This window comes from Rhinatrema bivittatum, chromosome 5, assembly GCF_901001135.1.
Source record: "Rhinatrema bivittatum chromosome 5, aRhiBiv1.1, whole genome shotgun sequence".
In the NCBI taxonomy this organism is placed as follows: Eukaryota; Metazoa; Chordata; class Amphibia; order Gymnophiona; family Rhinatrematidae; genus Rhinatrema; species Rhinatrema bivittatum.
Window position 1 is genome coordinate 261,302,750 of NC_042619.1, and position 27,825 is coordinate 261,330,574.

The following is a 27,825-nucleotide window of genomic DNA, read 5'->3' on the forward strand; positions in this document are numbered from 1 at the left end:
CGGACTCCATCCTATACCCCTGAGGTGCCACCTAGAGTCTGTCAGTATTTCTCTGTCTCCAGCAGATGGTGGAAGTGCAAATCCATTGAGTCTGGTCTGCTTTCTTGGTTGGATTTCTCTAGTTTTGGATTAGGGCTCAGGTTGGATCTTGATTTTGCAGGTAATTTGTTCTTTTAAAAAAAAAAAGTAGATAAAGTGAAGAAAGATCACAGATGCTGCAGGTACTTTCAAGCCTCCCAGGGGGGGTTGTCAGGTCCTAGTGGGACCATCCCCCCTGGTAGTTGAGGCAGAAGAGCAGGGGGTTGAAGACCTGGTAGCTGCTAGTGACTGAGAGTGATACCGGGGAGCCTGGATCACTCAAGCTCTGCAGGAAGAAGGGCAGAGCCTTTAAAAGCAAAAAAAAAAAAAAAAAAGGTAAAAGGGGGGGGGGGGGGTGCTTTCCCTTTCAGACGGCCCATGTTCGCTCCAGCTCCTCTTCTTGTTTTTGCCGGCGCACGGGCCGCTGACCTCCGGGGCTATGTTTGGCGCAAGAGTTCGGGCTTAAATTTAGTCCGAGGATCATGCCTCATTGTGCGGCCTGCTCAGCGTGTGGCAGCGTGCACACCCAACTCCAGGATCGGCATTTGCGTGGATTGCATTTCGGGGGGAGAGGGGATGTCGGGGAGGTCTGCAGAGGGGAATTTATTTATTTAAATTCTTTTAATATACCGATGCTCAAGACCAGGACTTATCGTACCGGTTTACAATAAACTAGGGGGTAAACCAGTTAACAATGAAAGCGAAAGTTACATTACAACAGGGAATGTGGAACAAGGCTGTTAGAAATTGTTAATCTCTCCCTTTTTTTCTAACTGGAGAGCAGTGCATGTAAGCAGAGAGTAATTGCTTACATGGTGAGAATTATATACAATTTACACAGTGGAGTCAATTAGGCAAGTTATATGAGGCCGCAGTTAGCAGAGAAACAGTTCCTTTGTGCGGCGGAAAGAGGACGCAACCGTGGGGTGTTGGTCCGTGTGGATTACCATAAGGCTGCTTCAAGGATATGCTTGGGCAAACAGCCATGTTTTTAATTTTTTTCTGAATGTGATATGACAATGTTCCTGGCGGAGATCTGGCGGGAGAGAATTCCAGTGATGCGGACCAGCAGTTGATAGCGCTCGTTTTTCAATGGTGTTGTGTATAGCGGATTTGTTCGGGGGAACCTGGAGGGAGTCTCTGTATGCAGATCTGGTAGGTCTTGCTGAGGAGTGTGGTTTGAGGGGTATGGTGAGTTGGAGAGAGGATTGCTGAAATATGGTTTTGTGAATGATGGTCAGTGTCTTGAAGAGAATTCTGTAGCGGATGGGTAGCCAGTGAAGTATTTTTAGAATCAGTGTGATGTGGTCCATATGGCGAGAGTTTGTGAGTATCCTGGCTGCAGCGTTTTGCAGCATTTGAAGAGGCTTGGTAGAAGAGCCCGGGAGACCAAGCAGCAGCGCATTACAATAATCAATCTTTGAGAATAGTATGGCTTGAAGGACCGAGCGGTAGTCATGGAAGTGTAGGAGAGGTCTTAACTGTTTTAGGACCTGTAGTTTGTAAAAGCCTTCTTTAGTGGTGGTGTTAATGAATTTTTTAAGGTTCATTCTGGAGTCTAGGATGGCTCCTAAGTCTCTCACTTGATTTACTAATGGTGTATTAGTAGTGTTGGCTAGTGGGTTATTATCATTGGGGGAAATGACCAGCAGTTCCGTCTTGGACGTATTGAGAACAAGGCTGAGGCTTGTGAGGAGGAGGTTAATGGCGTGAAGGCAGCTATTCCAATAGTTTAGAGTGTCTGAAACGGGATCCTTGATGGGGATTAGGATCTGCACGTCGTCCGCATAAATGAAGTAGGTGAGGTTGAGGTTATTGAGTAGTTGGCATAGGGAGAGGAGATATATGTTGAATAGGGTCGGCGAGAGCGAGGAACCCTGGGGAACTCCTTGCTTGGCCGCTACGGGGTGAGACTCTTTGTTGATTATTTTTACTTTGTAATACCTGTCGCTTAGAAAGGATTTTAACCAGAGGAGTGCAGAACCTGAGATGCCTATTTCCATCAGACGGTTGATGAGGATTGTGTGGTTAACTGTGTCGAACGCTGCTGAGATGTCTAGCAGAGCTAGCAAGTATGATTGACCTTTGTCGAGGCCCATCAGGATGTTGTCTGTTAATGAGAGTAGGAGAGATTCTGTGTTTCTGCGTTTCCTGAAACTGAATTGTGATGGGTATAGAATGTTGTGGGAGTTGAGGTAGTCTGTGAATCTAGTATTGACCAGTTTTTCCATTAGCTTGGCTATGAAAGGTAGGTTGGCAATGGGGTGGAAATTTATAGGGTTGGATGGGTCCAAGTTAGGTTTTTTTAGTAATGGTTTCAGAGAAGCTGTTTTTAAAGCGTCCGGTACTGTTCCGTGAGTGAGGGAACAGTTTATGATGTCGGCCAGAGGTTTGGCGATGATGTTTGGGATTGTGAGAGAATTTGGTCTGTTGGGTGCTATGAGGGCTTCATTTTCTTGATGATAGATTCGATTTCCAAGGATGATGTAGGATCAGAAGATTCTAGTGACAATTTGTGTATCGATGGGGCATGGTTTTGGTCAGGTGGAGGCTGGGAGTTTGGAGTGGGGTTGGAAGATGTCAGCAGAATAAGTAAATTTTTTTGATTTTGTTGTCTAAAAACTGCCAGCTCAGAGGCTTTGTTTTGTGCTGCTTCTTCTGGGATGATTGGCGGAATAGGGTTGGTGAGTGCTGCAACATATGAGAATAGTGTGTTTGCGTCATATAGGAAGCCGTGTATTTTTTTTGGCGTAGAAATCCCTTTTGGTACGAAGAATGGTGGCCCTATAGTAGCTCATTGCGGTTTTGTAGGAGGCCAGTGCGGTGGAGGTGGGATCCTTCCGCCAGTGGTGTTCTTTATGTTGTAGGTCTTGTTTGAGTTTTCTTAATTCTGATGAGAACCAGGGTTTTTTGTTAGTACCGGCAGGATTGATATTTTTGGATGTCAAGGGGCATATTTTATCAGCTGCTGAGCGAGTGATAGTTAGCCAAGAGTTCATGGCGGTGTCCGCATTTGTGAGGTCCAGGTTAGTTAGGTCCTTGGTGAGAGTGTTGCTGAGGGCTTCCATGGAGCATGGTTTTCTGAATTGGAACGAGGATTTAGGGATGTTGGAGGTCGTTTTTTTCTTTATGGATAGTTCAGTTTCTATCATCGAGTGATCTGACCAGGGGATGGGGGTACAGGAAGGAAGAGAGGTGGGCGAGATCGGATCATTTGTGAATATTAAGTATAGCGTGTGTCCTGCTTTGTGCATGGGTTTGTTAATAATTTGTTTGAAGCTCATGGCCAGGAAGGAAGAGAGGAGGGCTTCGCAGTTGGCGGAGAGAGTTGGGGAGTCAGCATGAATGTTGAAGTCTCCTAGCAGGATCGCTGGTGAGTTGGTATTGATGTGTTTAACTACAAGTTCTATGAGAGGCGATGGGTCGGAGTCTAGGAGCCCAGGCGGGGCGTATATGAGACAGATTTGGAGCTGGGTAGATTTGAATAGTCAGATTTCAAGTTTGGTTGAAGTTTTAATTGCGTACTGGGCTAGTCTTAGTTCTTTTTTTTGCGGCTAGCAGTAATCCTCCCCCTCTTTTTTTAGTTCTGGGATAGAGAAAAAGTCATATAGTTGAGTTGGTAATTGGTTGATTAGGGGTATATCCATGTTTTTCAACCATGTTTCAGTGATAGCACACAGGTCCGGTTGGGTATCCAGTAGGTAGTCATTGAGCAAGTGAGATTTTTTTGACAGGGATTGGGAGTTGAGGAGGAATTCCCGCGGCAGCGATTTTTCACGGCGCCGAGAGCCTGGGAAGCTTGAAACACAGCGTCAGCCGGCTGAACCGTTCCTGCTTAGTGCAGGCATGGAGGCCATTTTAAAGACCTTCAGAGATGCAGAAAGAGCAGCTATGGGGGAAGGGAAGTCTCCGCCACCTTCTCCGTGGCTGGGGGCCTCCCGGGGGTGGGGGGGGGGGGGGGGGGGGAGGCGGCCAGTTGCCAGCGGATCAGGCGCAGGCCTCAGAAGAGGACCCGGGGGCAGCCTCAGATAGGTAGTCTTTGTCGTTCTCCTCGGATTTGGTGATGTTACTTCACAAGGTCCTTAAGGCCCAGAGAGCAACCAGGCAAGGGGGGGCAAGGGCCCTAGGCCTGGGGCCCCCTCCTCTCGTAAGCGTGCCAAGTCCCCGCCGGGAGTGGGGCCCACGAAGTCCAAGTGCCCACTCAGGTCCGTTGCTGGTCCAGATGATTCTCCTGCCGCTTCAACGGCAGGAGAGAAGAAAAACAACCAATAGGGGCTGTATGACATAGTCTGGGTAAAGGGAATAAACATGGGTGTAGCTTGCTTATTGCAGCAGTTACTACCCCTAACTAATCAAGCTAGGTATTTCACTTGGATGCAGCTCCATCACTGCTCTCTACATTAATGGTGGGGGTGGAAGGGAAATAGAACCAAGAGTTAAGAGAAAATGATAAGTATGAGAGAAAAAAATGTGTGAAGCTTGCTGGGCAGACTAGATGGGCCATTTGGTCTTCTTCTGCCGTCATTTCTATGTTTCTATGTTTCTGAGGGTGGGGAGTATCCCCTGTAGGATCCTCAGAGACCGGATGCAGGCCAGGATGGTCAACCCCATGTTCCCAAGCAAGGGGGTGCTTCGATGATGGACAGCGAATATCTGAAAGTGGTCCGCTTGTTTCGCAAGGATGAATTGGGTCCGCTCCTCCCAGCTATTCTGGAAGAGTTTGGGATTGGCGTGCCTCAGGAGGATTCTTGTATGGGTGCGATGGACCCTGTGATGCTTGGACTCAGGGGTCTGGCTTGCTCCTTTCCTTTTCATATGTCAGTGACTGACCTTTTGTTCCGGGAGTGGGACATTCCGGATCTGGGATTAAAGGTGAGCTGTGCTATGGATAAGTTGTATCCGCTACCAGAGGACGCTCTGGATCTGCTCTGGGTGCCCAAGATAGATGCAGCAGTCTCCGCGGTTACGAAAAAGACCATCATCCTGGTCACAGGAGCGACGGCCCTGAAAGATTTGCAGGACCGAAAATTGGAGGTACAGGCTCTGGGAGTCTGGGCAGCCATGTGCAGCAGTTTTGCTTTGTGGGCGAGTCTGCGTTGGGTGCAACATTTGCAATCTGTGGCGTCCCTTTTGGACTCTGAGGCAGTTCAGGCAGGTTGCTTGGAAGCGGTGGTGGCTTACAGTGCGGATGCTCTGTATAATCTCCTGCGTACGTCAGGGAGAACAATGGTTTCAGCTGTCTCAGCCCACAGGCTCCTCTGGCTTAGGAATTGGTCTGCAGATGTTTCTTCAAAAGCTCAGCTGAGTTCCTTGCCTTTCAAGGGAAAGCTGCTCTTCAGCCAACAGTTGGAGGATATGGTAAAGTCTCTGGGTGAGAATAAGGTCCACAAATTGCCAGAAGATAGGCCCAGGAGTAGGGGGGTCTTTCCCTCAGAGGTCTAGATTCCGGGGGAATCATTGTTTTCGCTCCTCACGGTCATCCGGATCCTCCTCTCGTCAAGGGGCCGGCCGTCAACATTCCTGGAACAGTCCTTTCGTGGCCGTCGACCAGCCAGGGATGGAGCCCCTCGGCCTCCTGGAGATTCCAAGTCCGCGCAATGAAGCGAGGCCGGTTCACTCTTCCATCCCGAGAATAGGGGGAAGACTGTCCCTTTTTCTGGAGGAGTAGACCAACTTGACCTCTAATCAATGGGTGCTAAATATAATAGAACACGGTTATGCTTTAGATTTTGCTTGGCTGCTCCACGAGCACTTCATGGTGTCTCCATGCTCGTACCACCAAAAACGTCGGACAGTACAAGACACTCTGCAGCACTTGCAGGACCTGGGCGCCATCGTTCCAGTACCCATAGGAGAACTCTGGGAGTGCTACTCCATCTACTTCGTGGTACCCAAAAAAGAGGGCACTTTCCGTCCCATCCTCGACTTAGAGGATCAATCGGGCTCTAAAGGTGCCTCTGTTTCGGATGGAAACTCTTCATTCGGTCATAGCGTCCGTGCACAAAGGAGAATTCTTGGCGTCTCTGGACCTGACAAGCTTACTTACATATACCTATCCGTCTGGATCATAAAGTATCTGCGGTTCGCAGTCCTCGGTCATCATGTTCAGTTTTGCGTCCTGCCGTATGGTCTGGCGATGGCACCCAGGGTGTTCACCAAGGTGATGGTGGTTGTGGCAGCGGCCCTGCGGAAAGAAGGTATACTGGTGCATATCTATCTGGACGATTGGCTGATCCGAGCGAAGTCAGAAGATTTTTGCAGAGCGGCAGTTCAGCGGGTGCTATAGCTGTTGAGCTCGTTAGGTTGGGTGATCAATTCCGTCAAGAGTCATCTGGTTCCTTCCCATTCCTTGGAGTTTCTAGGTGCTCGGTTTGACACGATCTTGGGGAAGGTTTTTCTTACCGAGGAGAGAAACTATCCAAGCTTCTCACTCAGGTGGAGTCCTTGCGGTCCATGCCTCGTCCCAGAGCCTGGGATTATTTATAGATCCTAGGATCGATGGCTTCCACTCTCAATCTGGTACCATGGGCTTTTGCGCATATGCATCCTCTTCAATCAGCCTTGCTCTCTGAGCAGTTTCATCTCTTCTTACCACTGACGGATTCAGCGCGTGCCAGTCTGCTCTGCTGGCTTTGTCCGGAAAATTTGCAGCGGGGTGTGGATTTGGAGATTCCCGCCTGGATAGTGGTAACCACCGATGCAAGCCTCTCCGGGTGGGGAGCAGTCTGTCAGGGGTCAGCTGTGCAGGGCCTCTAGACAAGAACGGAGTCCTCCTGGATGATCAATCTGTTGGAAACCAGAGCGTTCGGTGGCACTCCAGGCCCTCCTTCCTTGGTAGAGGGACGATCGGTGAGGGTCCTCTCTGACAACGCAACAACTGTGGCTTACATCAATCGTCAGGGTGGAACCAGGAGTCATCCAGTGGCGACTGAGGCGCAGCTCTTGATTTACAGGGCGGAGCAGAACCTTTACAAGATTGCGGCGTCTCACATTGCCGGGGTGGACAATGTGCAAGCCGATTATCTCAACTGCCATCAGTTGGACTCGGGGGAGTGGGAACTCTCCAACGAGGCCTTTCATCTTCTGTGCAATCGCTGGACCAGGCCCTACATGGATCTCATGGCGACGTGCCGCAATGCCAAGGCACCTTGATTCTTCAGTTGGCGCCAGGAGCGGAAGGGGTAGATGCTCTGGTCCTCCCCTGGCCAAAGGACATTCTGCTGTACATCTTTCTGCCGTGGCCTTTGGTCGGAAAAGTTCTGCGCCGCATCGAAGTTCATCCGGGCTCGGTGATTCTCATGGCTCCGGAGTGGCCGAGGCGTCCTTGGCTTGCGGATCTTATGAATCTGGCTGTGGACGGTCCACTGAGGTTTCGGCTGTCTCCGAATCTTCTGCATCAGAGCCCCGTTTGTTTCAGAGAAGTAGATGGCTTTTGTGTAGCAGCATGGCTTTTGAAAGGCATAGATTAAGGAGCAAGGGTTATTCAGATGCAGTTATTGCTACGCTATTACATTCCCGTAAAACCTCTACCTCCATGGCGTACGTTAGTTTAGGGAGTGTTTGAATCCTGGTGTATGGAACATGGAGTACAGCAGTCTAGGGCTTCAATTCCAAATGTTCTGGATTTTCTGCAGACAGGGTTAGCCAAGGGGTTGGCTTTTAATTCCCTACGAGTTCAGGTGGTGGCCCTTGGCTGTTTGCATGGAAAGGTTCCGGGGGTGACATCCAGATATGGCTCATTTTTTGAGAGGGGCTAAACATCTGCGTCCTCCGGTCCGGAACCCCTGTCCCTCTTGGAAGCTGAATATAGTTCTCCGCGCCTTTTGTGATGCTCCTTTTGAGGCGTTGAAATAGGCAACCCTGAAGGATCTGACATTGAAGGTCGTTTTTCTTGTGGCTATTTCCTCGGCAAGGCGGGTGTCCCAGATCCAGGCCTTATCTTGCAGGGAGCCTTTCTTGCGGATTTCTGAAGCAGGAGTTTCCTTAAGAACAGTTCCCTCCTTTCTCCCAAAAGTGGTGTCGTCTTTTCATTTGAATCTGTCGGTTGAGCTCCTTTCCTTCGCAGGCCTGGATTCTTCTTCTCCATAGGCTAGAGAATTAAGGAAGCTGGATGTCAAGAGGGCATTATTGTGTTACCTGGAAGTTACGAACAGTTTCCATCTCTCGGATCATCTGTTCGTTCTGTGGAGTGGACCCAAGAGGGGTCATAAAGCATTGAAGACCACTATTTCACGCTGGCTAAAGGAAGCTATCGTTTCGGCATGCCTTGTGATGGGTTGCCAGATTGCAGGTGGTCTTAAAGCTCATTCTACTCGATCGCAAGCGGCCTCGTGGGCAGAATGTCAACAGGTGTCGCCGCAGGAGATCTGTAGGGCGGCTACCTGGAAATCTGTACATACCTTTGCAAGACATTATCGTCTAGATGTTCGCGTTCCGGAGCCCGATTCTTTCGGGGCAGTGCACTCCGAGCAGGACTCTCTCAGTCCCACCCATGTTAGGAAAGCTTTGGTACATCCCAGGAGTCTGGACTGATCGGGTACATACAGGGAAAGGAAAATTTGGTTCTTACCTGCTAATTTTCATTCCTGTAGTACCACGGATCAGTCCAGAGTCCCGCCCATTGGGAGATGGCGAGTCCGCTCGGCCGGTGGTTAGCAATTCAGAATGCCCCCCTTTTCAGGGTAAGAATATGGGCATCCATTTGTTCATTGAGTTACGTTTTTCTTTCCCTCTGCTCTTTGGGGGAGAGGTTGATTATGTAGATGTTATGGTTGAAATTTCTGCTTGGGTACAGTGTAATACTGACAGATTCTCTAGGTGGCACCTCAGGGGTATAGGATGGAGTCCATTAAAACTTCTCTGTCTCCATCTGCTGGAGGGGAGGCAAAACCCAGGAGTCTGGACTGATCCTTGGTACTACAGGAACGAAAATTAGCAGGTAAGAACCAATTTTCCTATAACTGTCCATGTGCATTTTACCCTACAGCATTTTTAAAGGGAAAGTCCTTTGAAAATTGGTGCAAAGACTGGATAGAAAGTACATGCAAACTTTACACCGATTTGGGCAGTATGAAAATTGCTTCCTTTATACACTAAATACAGCCTCTCTAGTCTCCATAATTTACTAATTTCATATCTCTTTCCTCTGTATATTGGAAAAGGACGTGTGTTACCATAGATAAGGCTCCACTTTAGGTATCTTTTTATGTTATTACACAGTTAAATTAAAGAGGGCATTTGCAAATGGTGAGCCTAAAAACAAACTGTTTATATATTTTAGTAAGAGTGAGCTACAGTTGAGATCATAAATTAACATACTCCTGGCAGAATTTGTAAGATGTATAGCATTTTAAGAAAACACAAATTATAGACAAAACACATCTGTTTTATTTTAATGTTTCAAATTTGTGCTTTTCTGTGATGCATAATAGTTTATTCCCTGTAAATGTTTGGGCTGATAATATACATACAGGCTGAGATGGCAATGAAGGGTAGGTATCCACACCTGTGCCTTGTTTGATTGTAATTAGTGTCTGTGAATAGTCAATGAGTTTAATTCTTAAGAAACCCTTGTGCATTTCATCCAGGGCTGCACTGACTTTGGTTACTGAAGCATGGGAAAAACAAAAGAACTGTCAAAGGATCTGCAAGCAAAAGTAGTTCAAATTTATAAATCAGGAAAAAGATATAAAAAGATTTGACAATGCCAATCAGTACAGTTCAAACTCTGATCAAGAAGTGGAAATTTGGGGCTCTGTTAATACCAAGCCATGGTCAGGTAAATCAAGAGATTTTGGATACAATTGCCAGGACAATTTGTCAGGATGCAAAGATAAACCCACAAGCAATTTCTACTGAAATACAGACTTCTCTGAAATAAAGTGATGTGGGTGTTTCAGCTTGCATATTTAGGATTATACTTGAACAAAAATGGGCTGCATGGTAGAGTCGCCAGAAAAAAAAAAAGCCATTGCTGCACCAACACTGCCAAACAGCACCTAGAGAAGCCTCAAAGCTTCTGGAACCAAATAATTTAGTGATGAGACCAAAATTTGAGCTTCATGGCCACAACCATAATTGCTATGTTTTGGAGAGGAATCATCAAGGCCTGTGAAGAGAAGCAGACCATCCCTACTGTGAAACATGGAGGTAGATCTCTGCTGTTTTGGGGGGTTGTGAGCTACAGCGGCACAGGGAGTTTATTAAAAATTGTTTGTAGGATGAATGCAGCATCTCCAATATTTTCTGATAATTTGCATTCATCATCCAGGAAGCTACGCATGGGGCGCACGCACTTGGATTTTCCTACATGACAATGGTCTGAAACATAAGGCCAAGTCAATCCTTAAGTGGCTGCAGCAGAAGAAAGGGAAATTGGTTCTTAGCTGCTAATTTTCGTTCCTGTAGTACACAGATCAGTCCAGACTCCTGGGTTTTCATCCCTCACAGCAGATGGAGACGGAGAAAGTTTTACTGACACCGCTACATAATTTGTGCTACCTGCAGTCCTTCAGTATTGAATTATACCCAAGCCACGATGATTACCACACTAACAAAAACTTACATTAAAGACCCCAACGAATAGGAGGAGGGTGGTGATGCAGCAAACTGGCAACTTCATTACTGTAACAAAAAAACAAAGACCCATTGTGAAAACCCACTGACAGCTCAGCATTATGTACAAAATCAATAGAACGAGCAGATGACAGGAGCGAAAATTAGCAGGTAACAACCAATTTTCCTTTCCCTGTACATATCCAGATCAGTTTAGACTCCTGGGCTGCACTGACTTTGGTTACTAAAGCTCCCCTAACCAGGTAGGACCTGGAGAGTCCCCCTCACAGAACATTCTCACCAAAGGCCATGGAAGCCAGAGTCCTGACATCCAATAGATAGTCTTGTGAAAGTGTGCAGTGACTTCCACATAGCCGTCCTGCAAATTTCCTACGGAGAAACTTGCTGAGTCTCGGCTCAAGAGGTTGCCTGAGAACACATCGAGTGGGCTGTCAACCCCTGAGGCATCGGTTGACCCTTGAATATATAGACCGAATCAATTGCCTCCTTCAGTCAATATGCAATTTTAGCCTTAGAAGCGTGACAACCCCTCCTTGGACCACTGTACAGAACAAAAAGGTGTTTTGATTTTTGAAAGTAATTAACCTTCATATATCCCAACAATGCCTGCTTCATGGCCAAAAGCCTCTTGAATGAGATGTGGAGGAATCCAAATCTGGAAAGGTCAGAAGTTCCAACATCGGATTAACATGGAACGCCAACACCACTTTAGGTAGAAAAGAAGGCAGTGTATGTTTTGACAGCCGCCCCCCCCCCCCCCCCCCTCCTCGATTCTGAAATCCTGTAGAATAGGATCCCTGCATGACAGACTGAAGCTTTGAAATCCTCCTCACTGAACAAAAACCTACCAGGACAACCACTTTGAGAGTCAAATCCTTTAGGGTTGCCCTTCACAATAGCTCGAATGGGGCCTCACATGTTCTCTGAGCAGCAACTTAAGATTCCAAGACAGGCAAGCTGTTCTCGCTGGAAGATTCAAATTCTTCACTCCTTAACCCCCCCCCCCCCCCCCCCCGAAGAAAATGTATAATATCCAAATGCACAGACAGAGGATAGCCCTGTACTGAACCTCTGAGACAACTCAAGGCTGCTACCTGTACCCTAAGAGAGTTAGACTAGACATTTAACAAGACCCTCCTGAAGAAAGGTCAAAATATGTGATACAGTAGCTTGAAGAGAGTGTCCCCTGTTAGCAACACACCAGGATTCGAAAAATTTCCAAACTCGCACATATGACAAAGATGTGGAAGTTCGCCTGGCTTGCAGCAAGGTGGTAACAACAGCCTCAGGATAATTCTTCCGTCTCCTCTCAAAAGCCAGGCCACGGAGACAAATGTGAGCTGCCTGGTCAGAAAGTTATTGGGCCCTGGTGAAGAAGATTCAGCAGATAACTGAACCGTAGCAGACAGTCTACAGCCAAATTGATGAGACCCGTGAACCATGGACAGCATGGCCACTCTGGAGCCACCAGAATCACTTCACCTGAATGTTTCTCTATCCGTCGTAAAACCTTGCCCACTAGAGGCCATGGAGGAAAGACATATAAAGCAAGACATCCTGAGGCCATAGGAGTACCAGAGCATCTATGCTCTCTGCACCGTACTTCCTTCTCATACTTTAAAATCGGGACTCCTTGGCATTTCGCTGGGTTACCATCAGGACTATATGGGGAAAACCCCACCTTTTGTGAATGAGCTGCATCACCCTCTCAGTCAGCTCCCACTCTCCAGAGTCCAATATTCTGCGACTTGGAAAATTTGCCTGCACGTTGTCCACCCCGGCAATGTGAGACGCCGTTATCCTGTCTTAAGTGCTGCTGCTGTCCAGAGAATTAACTCCTGAGCCTCTTTGGCCACCGGCTGACTCTTGTTTCCTCCCTGCCAGTTGATGTAGGCCAGTGTCGTTGCATTGTCCGATAGGGCCCTCACCGATTGACTGCACAACAGTGGTAGAAAATAAAGTAAAGCAAATTGCACCACTCTCCAACTGATAGACCAAGAAGCCTCTTTTTTGGACCACTGGCCCTGCATTGACTGATCTGACATACTGCTCCCCAGTCTGAAAGGCTGACTGTAGTGAGTATCACCCGATCCGGAATCTCCAGTTCTGCCCCACGCTCTAGATTGGACCGAAGGTGCCACCCTGAAACACTGTCCCTGCCTTCTCCCTCAAGCAGAAGGGGAAGATGAAATTCCTCTGACAACAGGTCCCACTGGGAGAGAAAAGTACTCTGAAGAAGCTGCAATTTTGTGAATGCCCACGACACCAATTCCAAGGTTGATGTCACAGAACCTAGGACTTGCAAGTAGTCTCCAGTCCCTGGATGCTGAAAGCCCCAAAAGACAACTAATCTGCCCCTGCAGCTTCAGCATCCAAGAGAAATGCTCTTCCCCTCTGCGCATCGAACCGAGCTCCCAGATACTCCAGGGTCTGAGAGGGAAGGAGATTGCTAGATTCACCACCCAGCCAAGAGACTCCAGCCATGACAGAACTTTCTGCACTAAATGCTGACAGAGTTCCTCTGACTTCACCCAGATAACAGCAATCTAAATATGGGTGCACTAGCACATCCTCTCAACGTAACGCTGCCACCACTACCACCATCAACTTGGTGAACATGCGTGGCGCTATTGCCAGACCGAAAGAGAGGGTGCAAAACTGGAAATGCCCTAGAACCACAAACCTGAGAAAACTCTGGTGCTCCGATCTGATAGCTATAGGTATGGTATAGATATGCCTCTGTCAAATCCAGAGAAGCCAGAAACTCCTCTTTATCACAGGACAAGCAGGATGATAGTACTCACATATGGGTGACATCATCAATGGAACCCTATCACGGAAAACTTTCTGTCAAAGTTTCTAGAAACTTTTGACTGGCATCCTGAGCCCACTGAGCATGCCCAGCATGCCATGATATTCTCAGCCACAGGGGTCTCCCTTCAGTCTTCGTTTTTCCATGCTGTTTTCCGCATTGCGGAGCAGGAGCCCTGTGTGAAATTCTTCGCACAATTTCTGACTAAAAATCGGATTAAAATTTCATTTTTTCTCTCCCACATCGGGCTCTCTCTTTTTTAAACCGGTCGGTGAGTACAACATCCCTTCCGACTCTTTTCGAGTTTCCACAACTTTTAGTCACATATCCATTGACGGCTGTCGTCGTGATCATGGCTATAGGCTTTAAAAAATGCCCCAAATGTAATCGCACGATGTCGGTTACGGATCCACACCTTGAGTGTGTTCTCTGTTTGGGTCAGTCCCATGATGTTTCATCCTTCCCAAAATGTGCAGAAACGACTGCCAACGGTCGGAAAGCACGGCAAGAAAAAATGGAACATTTGTCCCACATCCAACTGTTATCTTCCACATCAACATCCACTGTCATCTCCGGCCGGAGCTTCGAAAAGGATAATCCTTAAAAAAAAAAAAAAAAAAAAGTCGTCTGGAGGGTTCAGGGGACCAGTCATCACCGACCCCCATCCGCGGCATCGATAAAATCGACATCGAGCCTCCACAGGGCCCTGTGGTAAGGCTGATGACGCCCCCATCACCACCACCACGTATAGCTGCTCTGCCTGCATCAGCTGTTGTGGAGGAACTGAGCGGGTTCATCCGCCAGGTGGTGCATGAAGCACTTCAGGAACATCGACCATCGACGCCGATGCCCTCGCCGACGCCATTGTCGATGTCGTTGCCCGCACCTATGCCCATCCCATCTGCATTTACGATGCCAGTACCCACGCCTGGGGCTCCAAGACAACCGGAATTCTCAATATTTCAAATGCTAATGGATAGACTCGACGCTCTCGTCGGTGCCATCCCACTGCACCCTCTTCCTACTAAGCCTGTAGGACTAGGAGACATTCCTGGGCAAGGCTCTCTTGATGTCCCTCAACCAGGACCTTCAGACCAGTGGTTCCATCACTTCCACCGGGGTCTTCTCCTACTTCTCCTTCCAAACAAGTGCCATACGACTCATGGGAGGAGAAAAATACAGATTCTTCATCAGAAAGCTTCATGTCTGAGCCGTCTCCACCAGAAGACTTGTCCTTCACTACTTTCATTAAAGATATGGCAGACATAATCCCTTTCAAATTAGTGTCTGAGGAAGATACAAGGCAGCAGACTTTGGAAGTCCTACAATTGGTGGATCCACCCAAAGAAGTCTTGGCCATTCCTATCCATGAAGTACTCATGGAATTATAACACATGCCTTGGCAACCAATATGATAAAGGGGATGGAACAGTTCCCCTATAAGGAAAGGCTGAAGAGGGTTAGGGCTGTTCAGCTTGGAGAAGAGACGGCTGAGGGGGGATATGATAGAGGTCTTGAACGAGTAGATGTGATTCGGTTATTTACACTTTCGAATAATAGAAGGACTAGGGGGCATGGCATGAAGTTAGCAAGTAGCACATTTAAGACTAATCGGAGAAAATTCTTTTTCACTCAACGCACAATAAAGCTCTGGAATTTGTTGTCAGAGGATGTGGTTAGTGTAGCTGGGTTCAAAAAAGCTTTGGATAAGCTCTTGGAGGAGAAGTCCATTAACGGCTATTAATCAAGTTTACTTAAGGAATAGCCACTGCTATTAATTGCATCAGTAGCATGGAATCTTCTTAATGTTTGGATAATTTCCAGGTTCTTGTGGCCTTGTTTGGTCTCTGTTGGAAACAGGATGCTGGGCTTGATGGACCCTTGGTCTGACCCAGCATGGCAATTTCTTATGTTCTTATGTAACATCCATGTTCCGTCCTGCCAATTAATAAGAGTGGACACTACATATCTTATCCAACATGTTCCTGGTTACCAAAAGTCACAGTTACCACATCAATCGGTAGTAGTTGAGTCTGCTCAGAAAAAATTCAAAAGAGTACGACCTCATTCTTCTGCTCCACCAGGGAAGGATCATCGATTCCTGGACTCTCTAGGGAGAAAGGTATTCCAAGGAGCTATGCTTAACTCCAGGATAGCATCTTACCAACTCTAAATGACGCAATACCAGAGGAATCTATGGAAGCAAATGCAGGAACTCACGGATTCCCTACCTCAACAGTACCAGGAAGCAGCTCAAACAATTATTCATAAAGGACTAGAAGCTGGAAAGCATGAAGTCCATGCAGCTTACGACAGCTTCGAAACATCCTCAAGAGTTGCTGCTTCAGGAATCTGTGCATGCTGCTGGGCCTGGCTAAAAGCCTCTGACCTCAGGCCTGAGGTCCAGGATAAGCTGGTGGACTTGCCATGTGTGGGCGACAACCTGTTTGGGTCAAAGGTACAGGACGCAGTGGCCCAACTTAAAGAACACACAGAGACATTACGCCAACTATCAGCAGTCCCTCAAGACTCTCCCTCGTCAGCGTCCCGCCGTCCACCAAGAAAAGAAGCCAGAAAATCATTCTACAGGCCAAGAAGGTATTATCCACTGGTATCCAGGGGTAGATCTCGTCCACAGTAAAAACCTCAACCCAGACAGCCTAGAACCACTAGGCCTCAACCGCCACCGAAGACAGGACCAGATGCAGGTTTTTGAGGCGGGTACCATAGAGCAACAGCCATCTCCACAATCCAACCCAATCTTGCCAGTAGGAGGTCGAGTTTCCTTCTTTTACAATCATTGGTTCCAGTTAACAACAGACCAATGGGTACTCTCAATATCACGAGGTTACCAACTCAATTTCCTCTAGATTCCAAGAGACTCTCCTCCAAGGCCTATTCACTAAACGAAAATCACATCATTCATCTGCATGCAGAATTATCCACCCTTCTGAGAGCCAGAGCCATAGAACCGGTGCCCCGGACTCAGCAGGGCAGAGGAACATTTCAAATCAATTTCCTGGAACTTTGAGCTATAAGTTATGCTCTACATGCATTCAAGGACTGCCTTTCACACAAGACTGTTCTAATTCAAACAGACAATACAGTAGCCATGTGGCACCTGAACAAACAAGGAGGTACGGGCTCGTATCTCCTTTGTCAAGAAGCAGCACAGATTTGGGACTGGGCCCTGACACATTCCATGCTGCTCCGGGCCACTTATTTATTTATTTGAATTTTTATATACCGATATTATATACCGATACTTATCTAGCGGGCATCCACAATGTAACTGCAGATCGCCTCAGTCGTCAATTCCAGCCTCACGAATGGTCCCTGGATCCCTTAGTAGCGACCAGGATATTTCAACTTTGGGGACAGCCAACAATAGACCTCTTTGCATCACACCTGAATCACAAAGTGGACAGGTTCTGCTCTCTACACAAACAGAAACACCAGCCAGCCAAGGACACCTTTGCTCGCCCTTGGAACTCAGGCCTTCTATACGCGTATCCTCCAATACCGCTAATAACCAAAACTCTAGTGAAGCTACAACAGGACAAGGGGTCCATGATACTCATAGCCCCACATTGGCCTCGACAAATATAGTTTCCCATACTTCTCGACCTCTCGATCGCAGAGCCAGTTCGCCTGGGTGTAGCTCCCACTCTCATAACTCGACCAGGGCAGGTTGCGCCATCCCAACCTTCAATCCCTATCTCTGACAGCCTGGATGTTGAAAGCTTGATCTTACAACTACTCAGTCTTTCAACTAATGTCTCTCAAGTGCTTATAGCTTCACGTAAACCTTCCATGCGAAAGAACTATTCTTTGAAATGGAAAGGATTTACTTTGTGGTGCACGCAAAAGGACATTAACTCTTTCTCCTGCCCCACACCTTCTTTGCTAGACTATTTATGTCATCTTTCAGACTCTGGTCTCCAGACCTCATCTGTAAGAGTACACTTAAGTGCAATCTCGGCTTACCATAACAAAGTGGGAGATGCATCAATATCCATACAACCTCTTGTCAGTAGATTTATGAGAGGTTTAACTCACCTTTAAACCACCAATACGGCCAATAGTCACAGAATGGGACCTCAATCTGGTGTTAACAAGGCTCATGCGTTCTCCTTTTGAACCCATGAATTCCTGCGATGTTAAATTTCTCACATGGAAGACTATCTTCCTCATAGCCATTACATCTGCTAGAAGGGTTAGTGAGTTACAAGCACTTGTCACCCTATACAAAATTCCTACATGACAGAGTGGTTCTCCGTACACATCCAAAATTCCTCCCTAAGGTAGTTACGGAATTCCACTTGAACCAATCCATAGTTTTGCTCACATTCGTCCCAAGGTGAAAGGACTTTACATACCTGGAACTGTAAACGTGTGCTAGCATACTACTTAGACCGCACTGCAGTCCACAGGAAATCCACTCAACTCTTTGTTTCTTTTGATCCAAACAAACCGGGTAATCCAGTGGGCAAACACTCTCTAACTGACTAGCAGATTGTATAGAGTTCTGTTATGAAAAAGCAGGCCTTCCTCTCCAAGGGCGAGTAAAGGCGCATTCAGTAAGAGCAATGTCAACCTCGTTCAATGCCAGTTCTCGACATATGTAAAGCTGCAACATGGAGTTCTCTTCACACCTTTGCAGCTCATTACTGTTTGGACAAAGGAGGACGACAAGATTCAGCCTATGGACAATCTGTTTTAAAGAACTTGTTTCCAGTATAATCCCAACTCCTTCTACATCCAACCTGCTGTGATTTTTGGCTGCCTCATTTTCACCAACAATTCTTCATTGTTGCTTCATTACAAAATGACTCGGCCTATAGCTTGCTGATCACCCATATGTGAGGACTATCATCCTGCTTGTCCTGGGATAAAGCAAAATTGCTTACCTTGTAATAGGTGTTATCCCAGGACAGCAGGATATAGTCCTCACGAAACCCACCCGGTGGAGTTGGATCCGATACGTTTTATTATTTTATTTTTGCTAACGCTTATTGCTACATACGAGACTGAAAGGAGACCCCTGTGGCTGAGAATATCATGGCATGCTGGGCATGCTCAGTGGGCTCAGGATGCCATCAAATGTTTCTAGAAACTTTGACAAAGTTTTCTGTGATAGGGCTCCATTGATGATGTCACCCATATGTGAGGACTATATCCTGCTGTCCTGGGATAACACCTATTACAAGGTAAGCAATTTTGCTTTGTGCATTGTTGCGATGACTGAACGCAGAGTTTCCATTCGGAAGCTAACTTTTAAGGCTGCATACAACTTCAAATCCAAAATAATGCAAAACATCTCCTCCTCCTTTGGTACAACGAAATAAATGGAGTATCTTCCCTTACTTTGTTCCTTGCAAGGAACTGGGACTATGGCTTCCAGTTGCCGCATCAATCTAGCGTTTCCTGGATGGCTAGCCTCTCGAGAGGAGCGCAAGGGGAAATCAGAAAGGTGTCCCGAAGCAGACGAACAAATTCTAAAGCTTAGCAGTCTTTTACCACACTTAGAACTCGCTGGTCTGAGGTAATTTTGGTCCACTCCTTGTAAAACAGCGTCAGGAGCCCTCCAGGTGGAACTGAGGGCAGACAAACCTTTTTCATTGCGAGGATTTCGCACCACCTGTGCCTATACTTGCGTTTTTCCTGGGGCGGTCTCAGACTTCCTCGAAAGGACTGCCCTCTGGACTGAGCCCTTTGTGCAGTTTGCCTCTGAGGCCCCAAAGGACCTTTTAACTAGACGAAATCTTCTATTATCACGAAACCGTGACCATGCAGAAACATATCTTCTGCCTATGGCTTGTCTTCTGGTAACTTATGCACCGTGGACTCTCTCAAATGCTTTATCTGCTTCAGGTCCTCGCCAAACAAAAGCATGCCCTTTAAAGGGAAGAGCACCCACCTGAGCCTTGGACCACACATCTGCCGACCAGTCCCGCAACCATAACAGTCTGCTGGCCGCTCCATACCCCACTGCTGCCTTCAAGTGCTCATCCTTCTATGCTGCCTCACCCTACTTGGGTCGAGTCTCCTGTAATTGCTGGACCCAACGCAGACATGCCTTCTGCATAAAACTGCTGCACACTGCCACTCTTATGCTCAAGGCCAAGACTTCAGATATTCTCTTGAGGTGAAGCTCGAACGTCTGGTTCTGCACATCCCTCAAAGCAGCGGACTCCACTATCGCAATAGTAGTCTAAAAAGATGTAGGACTTTGGGGTCATCCCCCTTGTTAGAGACTTCCTCTGGATCCCCAACCAGACCAGCCTCATCTGGTCCCAAGGTAGCCCTCTGGGAAACTGCCGGTACCTCATCCACATCTGAATCTTCTAAATCGTCCCATAGGCCACCAGTCGGAGAGGCAAGACCCAATATACGCTGGTTGCTAGAGGAACATTTCTTCTTTGCCTGCCCAGGTCTCCGTTCTGGATGCAGATCCACCAAAGCCCAGGATCGAGAGCATGCCTTCCCAGCTGACTTCTTTGACAAATAGCCCTTATGCATCAATAAGATCAACTCCATGGAAAAAGGCTGTGAGGGCTCAGAAACCAGATTGAGAGGAAAATCCTTCCCATCAGAGCCTTCCTGTTCCTCCCTGAAGTCAGAAATTGCTGGAGATAGCCTTGGAGGAGATTCCCCCCCCCCTCCCCACCGCTGATACTGACAGGGCCATCTAGGATCCAAAATGGCCGCTCTTCCCACACCAGTGGAGAGAGAAGAAATAACAGATCTGGCATGCCGCAATCCCCAATGCAACTGACCAGCAGCATACTTAGTCCTAGAAGGGGCAGCAGGCATCCCTGAAGTGCCTTCCCTGCTGGAAACGCAACCCGTGCAGAGTCTGGCTCTATTAAGTCGCAACTGGAAGTCGCACAAGAGCAACAGGCTGACTCATGCGCTATTATGCATGTGGCCACAAGCACATGCCGGCCAAGACGTATCTCTCCCCCCCCCCCCCCCCCCCCCCCGGCTGGAAAAACGCTTGATCTGCTGCCCTCTGTGCCGCCCAGAGTGAAAGGGCGCACGCACGAAGCAGGAACATCTTGCCTGTAAAAACCCTTACCTTTTTTTTCCAAGAAACTTTAACAAGAACCATAGAGGTGTACTTTTCTGCACCTGGTCCTTAAACTGCGAGCTGCCAGCGGGATTCATTCTGCTTCAGCTGCCTCGATAAGGGGAGGGATCTGGACCACCAGATTTATACCCCAAAGGCCACCGGACCGAGCGTACAAAAGGGTCACCAACACCCAGCTAGTCCTCTTCAGACTGGGGGGGGAAGGGGTGGCGGCCCCCCCCCCCCGAGGACCTAGCAATCCCCTGGGAGGAAATTTTTTCTTTTCTTCTCTTTTTTTTTTTTTTCCCCGAACTCCTGAACTGCAGGTTTGCACCATCTGCAGGAGACAGTGAAATACTGAGAGATTGCAGGTGCCATGCTAGATTACGTAGCAGTGTCAGTAAAAATTTCTCTGTTTCCATTTGCTAACAGGCATGCAAAACACAGGAGTCTGGACTGATCTGGTTACGTGAAGGTTCTGGAGTGGCCATCACAGTTTTCTGACCTCAGCATCATTGAGCCACTTTGGGGAGAACTCAGATATGCAGTTTATGCTAGACGACCAAAGAATTTATAGGATTTGGAGGCTTTTTGCCAAGAGGAATAGACAGCTTTACCACATGAGAAAATGAAGGGCCTTACTAACAACTATCACAAAGACTGCAAACTGTCATTGATGCAAAAGGGGGCAATACACAATATTAAGAACTAAGGGTATGCAGACTTGTGAACAGGACCATATTATTATTTACTTTATTGCTCTGGATTGTTTAATAGTTGGGCTATTGAAACGCATTAAAAATAACATGTTTTGTCTGATCACTCATGTTTTCTTAAAATGCTACACATCTTACAAATTCTGCCAGGTGTATGTTTCAGTATTAATGAGAATGAATAATTAGTTTTATGCCAGCTCATGATGGATGTTTCTATTCTTTCTTACAGCGATCCCTTGTTTTCTGCTCAGCGCCTCCCCCCTCATGGCTACCCACTAGAACATCCATTTAATAAGGATGGTTACCGCTATATTCTGGCTGAACCTGACCCCCATGCGCCTGACCCAGAAAAATTGGAACTTGACTGTTGGGCAGGAAAGCCTATTCCTGGAGATCTCTACAGAGCATGCCTGTATGAGAGGGTCCTCCTTGCACTACACGACAGAGGTAGAATGGGACACGCACCTTAAGTAATACTTTTTTATTACACCTGCAGTTCTGCTGGGAAGGAAGGTTGGGATGCTGTGTATGAAACATGTTCGAAAGCAAACTGCTTTACCAGCGCAACAGTGTAAAGGTGCTGTCCAGAAAAGAAGTGAATCGAGAGATTTAGTAGTTTTTAAAATTTTGAGAGAGTACATTTGAAAAATCCAGAAGTCTGTTTTCTGGAGCCGTAGGCAGCATACTTATGTTTCCGAAAAGCAAACATTCTTGTGAACAAATGAGGTCCATATTCTCTAATCAGACCACCAGGATTATAAAAGAAGGTGAGGAGACAAGATTTGAAATCTTTCCAACTTGTATGGGATTTGATTGCAGTTATTTTTGTTAAATGTATACCTGTAAAAGAATAGAACTGCCAGGGGAAGATCACTTTTATTTTATAAAGATTATTTCTGAATTCTACACAATGAAGTACTCATGGTGCCTTTTTCGTATGTTAGCTCCACAGTTAAAGATTTCTGACGACCGACTGACTGTGATAGGAGAGAAAGGATACTCCATGGTCCGAGCCTCACATGGTGTGCGGAAAGGAGCTTGGTACTTTGAAATATCTATAGATGAAATGCCCCCTGACACAGCTGCCAGACTTGGGTGGTCACAGGCACTAGGTAGAGTATGACTACACCTGGCTAGCTTTAGTATTTCTCCAGGTTTCTGTATTGTAATTAAAACAGGAATTTTGTAAGTTGATTAACATGTTGCTTGCGTTTTGCAGCTTTATTCTAAAACAATTTTAAATTTTATTTTGTATTATGCATGGTTAGGAAACCTTCAGGCTCCTCTGGGCTATGACAAGTTCAGCTACTCATGGCGTAGCAAGAAAGGAACAAAGTTTCATCAGTCCATTGGGAAGCACTATTCTGATGGCTATGGGCAAGGAGATACGCTGGGCTTTTATATCTGTCTTCCTGATGAGACAGAAACTGCCAAAGCCCTGCCAGATACTTACAAAGATAAGGTATGCCCTTCACCTCAAACATAGATACAGGATTTGTTCCAAAATGAGATGCAGTTTTCATGCTTTCTTTTAACTGTCACTATGTGTAAAGTATAAGGAAAGGATTTTGTTTATAAAGCTTAATGTAAGCAGAGAGCTTGGGGAGAGCAGTAGAAAACCGTTGCTGGTTTGGTGAAAAGGGGCTGTTCCTGTACGTACCCCAGATCAGCCCAGACTGCTGGGTTATGCCTCCCTTCGAGCAGATGGAGACAGAGAAAAACTTGAAGGGGCACCCCTGTAAGTAGGATGCGCCACCTGCAGTTCCTTCAGTATTTCTCTGTCTCCAGAAGATGAAGGTGGCAGACGCTGCAGTTCTGACTAATTGATTCTCTACAAAAAAAAAAAAGAGTAAGAATAAGGAAAGGGTGACAGGAATCTTTTAATTTGTATGGCTAAACAAAGTTTTTTGGTGCTGGTGCTTAAAAAAAAAAAAAAAGAGGGGCCTCCCGAGGAGCTGAGTCAGCTTCTGCTAGCTGCTAGGCCTACTGAGAGGTTTTCTTTCCACTTTGGTGTACAGGAGCAGTAGCCGGTGAGTGGCTGGGGGGGATTTACCAGTGGGCCGGTCCCTCCCCCCCCTGGCCCAGAGACAATCGCGGTTGTGCTCTGGTGAGGCCGCCGCAATTTAAAAAAAAAACTAGGGTGGATCTATATTCAGGCAACAACCAACAAGGACAGAATTACATAGTCTGGATAAACAGATAAGCATGGGTGTAGCTTGCTTATTGCGGTTGTTAATACCCCTAACTAATTAAGCTATTTCACTTAGATGCAGTTCCAACGCTGCTCTCTACATTAATGGCGAGGGTGGAAGGAAAATAGAATAAAAAAGGTTACTAAGAGCCAAGAGAAACAGATAAGTATGTGAGGAAAAAAAAAAAGTGCGAAAGCTTGCTGGGCAGACTGGATGGGCCGTTTGGTCTTCTTCTGCCGTCATTTCTATGTTTCTATGCGATTTGATCGTTGGCATTTTTTTCAGGGCGGCGCTGCTCTCGTTGACCTCCCGGGCTCCGGTGTTTCCTTTGGGCGACCTCCCCTTCTTTTCGGCGCGGTGATGCCGCACGCCTCGACCTGTGCACCCTGCGGGGAGCCAGCAGCAGGGCTCTCTCGTGATAGCCTCTGCTCCCGGTGTCTTCCTTGGGGGCGAGGGCCTGTTGTTGCAGGGGGAGGCAGGCGCATCGGTCTCGTGGTGCGGGTGTCCAGATGCTGCCTTGTGGGACTCAGCCTGCCACGTGGGAATGGCGGCCATTTTAGGGGCTGCAGATGTTGATGCAGACAGCTCGGCAGGGGGAGGGGATCCTCCTCAATTGTTTCCACAAGATTATTGCCCCTGGTCTCCCCACGATGTGTTTTCTACATTCCCTGCTCCCTTGGGAACCCCCCTCGGGAAAATTTAAGGGGCTAGCCTCCTTTTTCGGCGGATTTTATTTTGCTGCTGCATAAGGCATATCTAGTAGCCTTATGCCCATGTGGGGATCCTGAGCCCCCTCCGGGGCGCCATGGGGCTAGGCCATCTCCTCCCATACAGGTTCCTCTGCCGGATCCTCCTGAGGTCTCCTGGATTCGGGTGGTCCGTGAAGGGTCCGGTTTCGGGAGCCAGGGTGCGGTGCTAGCGGATTCACTTCAGGCGAACGTGGATGAGGACGAGCGTGTGGCCCCAGTGGAGAAGGGGATGATCCTCTGGTCCTTCAGCTCTTTCGTAGGGATGAGCTGGAGCCGATGATTCCTCATGTCCTAGCAGAGTTGGGCATTCCGGCCAGTTAAGCAACGGTGCCTCAAGATCAGGGCACGGTGGATCCGGTGCTGTGTGGTCTTCAACCCCCGGCTAAGACTTTTCCTTTTCATCCTATGATGCTCCAGCTGATGTTTCGGGAGTGGGATACTCTGGAAGCTAGTCTCCGTGTGGGCAGAGCTATGGATAAATTGAACTCGCTGCTGGACGACTCTCTCGAGCTTCTTAAGGTCCCCAAGGTGGATGCGGCCGTTTCGGCAGTCACCAAGCATATGACTATTCCGGTGGTTGGGTTGGCTGCCCTGAAGGACCCTCAGGATCGTACGCTTGAGTTCTTTCTCAAGCGTATCTTCGAGGTGTCAGCCCTTGGGGTTTGAGCAGCCGTTTGCAGTAGTTTAATGCAGCATGCGAGTCTCAGATGGGTACAGCAACTCCTGAGTGCCAGAGAGATTTCCCCGGAAGAGTGGGAGCAGGTGGATCATTTAGAGGCGGCAGTAGGGTATGGGGCAGATGGCTTGTACAATCTCCTTCGTACGTATTTGCATGCTATGGCTTCTGCGCTGTCAGCCCGCAGACGTTTATGGCTCCATAATTGATCAGCTGACGTTTCCTCCAAGTCGCAGCTGGGTGCTTTTCCTTTTTGGGGGAAATTCAATTTTGGGGATTTAGAGCAGCTCATTAAGTCCTTGGGGGACAACAAGGTGTACAAGCTCCTGGAAGAAAGGCCCAAAGCGTCCAGAGGTTTCGGCTCTTCTTGTTCGCATTTTCGGGGGCAGCACCGTTTTCGCCACTCTAAGCCAGCTTTTTTTGGCCAAAGGCAGTCGTCCGGAAGATCACAGACTCGGTCTCATTCCTTTCGTGGCCGAAGACCCGCTCGAGACGGTAGTGCCCTAGGAGTGGCAGGAGCCAAGTCCTTTAAATGAAATAGTGCCGGCCCACTCCCCTGGGAGGTGGCTGTACCTGTTTTTCGAGGAGAGGGTCAAAATAACGACAGACCATTGGATTCTAAACATTATAGAACATGGCTACGCCTTAGATTTTGCTCGTCCCTTACGAGATCTGTTTCTGGTGTCGCCCTGTGGGTCCATGGAGAAACAGCGTCAGGTGTTTCTCACGCTTCGCTGGTTGTTAGACCTCGGGACGGTCATTCCGGTTCCTGCGAACGACTTTGAACCGGCAGATATTCGATTTGTTTTCTAGTTCCGAAGAAGGAGGGGTCCTTCCATCCAATTTTAGATCTGAAGAAGGTCAACAGAGCTCTACGGGTGCCTCGTATTCACACGGAGACATTGCGGTCTGTAATCACCTCCGTCAGAGCAGGGGAGTTTTTAGTGACCCTCGATTTGATGGAGGCATACTTACACATTGCAATTCGGAAGGACCATCAGCGGTATCTCCGGTTTATGGTCCTCAGCAGGCATTACCAGTTTCAGGCCCTTCCCTTCGGGCTGGCTACCGCTCCGCGCACATTTACCAAGGTGATGGTGGTCGTGGCGGCAGCTCTCCATCGCGAGGGGATCCTGGTTCATTCTTACTTGAACAATTGGCTCATTCGAGCGAAGTCCAAGGAATTATGCGAGGTGGCGATCGCCAAGGTGATGCACACAATTCGCGCTCTGGATTGGATCATCAATGCGGACAAGAGCCAATTGTCCCCTACCCAGGTTCTGGATATTTTGGAGCGAGATTCGATACTCGGATTGGAAAAGTCTTTCTGATGCAGGAATGGATGGACAAATTCATGTCACAAGTTCAGCGTCTCTTGTCCCTACCATTTCCCGAGGCGTGGGACTACTTACAGGTGCTTGGTTCTATGGTGTCTACTCTGGAGTTGGTTCCATGGGCCTTCGCTCATATGAAGCCATTGCAAAGGGCTTTGCTCTCGTGTTGGGACCCCAAGTTGGAGGCTTTTCAAGTTCCCTTGCCACTCCGGGAACCGACCAGGTCCAGTCTAGCTTGGTGGCTGAGCCCCGTAAATTTGTCACGGGGGGTGGATCTGGAGGTTCCTCAGTGGACTATTGTGACAACAGATGCCAGCCTGTCCGGTTGGGGGGACGTTTGCCAGTCTCAGGAAGTGCAAAGCCAGTGGACGCAGCAGGAAGCGCAATCGTCCATCAATCATCTCGAAACCAGAGCGGTACGGTTGACTTTGCAGCGGTTCTTGCCTCTAGTTCATCATCGGTCGGTGAGTGTGCTCTCTAACAAAGCAACGACAGTAGCATCCATCAACCGGCAAGAAGGAACAAAGAGCTGTCCCGTAGCTGCGGAGGCGGACGAGCTCATGGCCTGGGCGGAGGTTCATCTCCTCAGGATAGCGGCTTCGCACATTGCCGGGGTAGACCACGTGCAGGCGGATTTTCTGAGCCATCAGAGTTTGGATCCCAGAGAATGGGAACGTGTCAGACGATGTGTTCGCGTTGATATCTCATCGGTGGGGGATTCCCCGTTTGGATCTACTTGCAACTCGGGGGAATGCCAAAGCGCCACGTTTCTTCAGTCGCAGGAGAGAACACGGGGCGGAAGGGATGGAAGTTCTTGTCCTCCCATGGCCTCGCGACATTCTGCTCTACGCATTCCCTCCTTGGCTTCTGGTGGGCAAGGTTTTGAGAAGGATAGAAGCCCATCCAGGAGAGGTGCTGGTGGCTCTGGAATGGCCACAGAGGCCGTGGTTCGCGGATCTTCTCAACCTTGCAGTGGACGGTCCGCTCCGTCTGTCATCTTCCAAATCTCCTGCAGCAAGGTCCAGTATTTTTCGACCAAGTGAATCGCTTTTGACTAGCTGCTTGGCTTATGAGAGGTGACAGCTGAGAAAGAAGGGGATCCGGTGATTTCCACTCTTTTGCGGGCTTGCAAAACCTCAACCTCGCTCACGTGTGTCCGGGTCTGGAAGGTTTTTGACTCTTGGTGTAGTAGGTCAAAAGTTTCTCCTGGGCGGGCCTTGATAGTCCACATTCTAGCCTTCTTGGAAGGTTTTTTGTGAAGGGATTAGCTTTCAGTTCTTTACGAGTTCAAGTGGCGACTTTAGGCTGTTTGCGTGGAAAGGTGGATGGTGCATCCATAGCGGTGCATCCCGATGTTCGTTTCGTTCGCGGTGCTAAGCATTTGAATCCACCACGTTGAGCTGTTTGTCCATCTTGGAGTTTAAATTTGGTCCTTAGGACGTTGTGTGAACCTCCATTCAAACCATTCAAGTGCGTTACTCTGAAGGACTTGACACTCAAACGGTGTTTTTGGTGGCTATCTGTTTGGCTCGGAGGGTTTCGGAAATTCAGACTCGATCTTGTCGTGAACCTTTTCTTAGGTTTTCCAATTTTGGCATTTCTCTTAGAACTGTGCCATCCT

At 47.9% G+C, this 27,825-nt stretch overlaps 1 protein-coding gene across 5 annotated transcripts in view; it reads left to right on the top strand.

Annotated features, from left to right (window-relative positions):
* ASH2L (ASH2 like, histone lysine methyltransferase complex subunit) overlaps nucleotides 1-27,825 on the top strand; it is a 145,093-nt gene that overhangs the window by 61,589 nt on the left and 55,679 nt on the right. For all 5 annotated transcript variants that reach the window (XM_029603907.1, XM_029603906.1, XM_029603908.1 and 2 more), the window contains 3 exons: nucleotides 21,483-21,700; nucleotides 22,198-22,365; nucleotides 22,522-22,715. In XM_029603907.1, coding sequence (XP_029459767.1) covers nucleotides 21,483-21,700; nucleotides 22,198-22,365; nucleotides 22,522-22,715 — 580 coding nt within the window. The remainder of the gene's footprint in view (nucleotides 1-21,482; nucleotides 21,701-22,197; nucleotides 22,366-22,521; nucleotides 22,716-27,825) is intronic.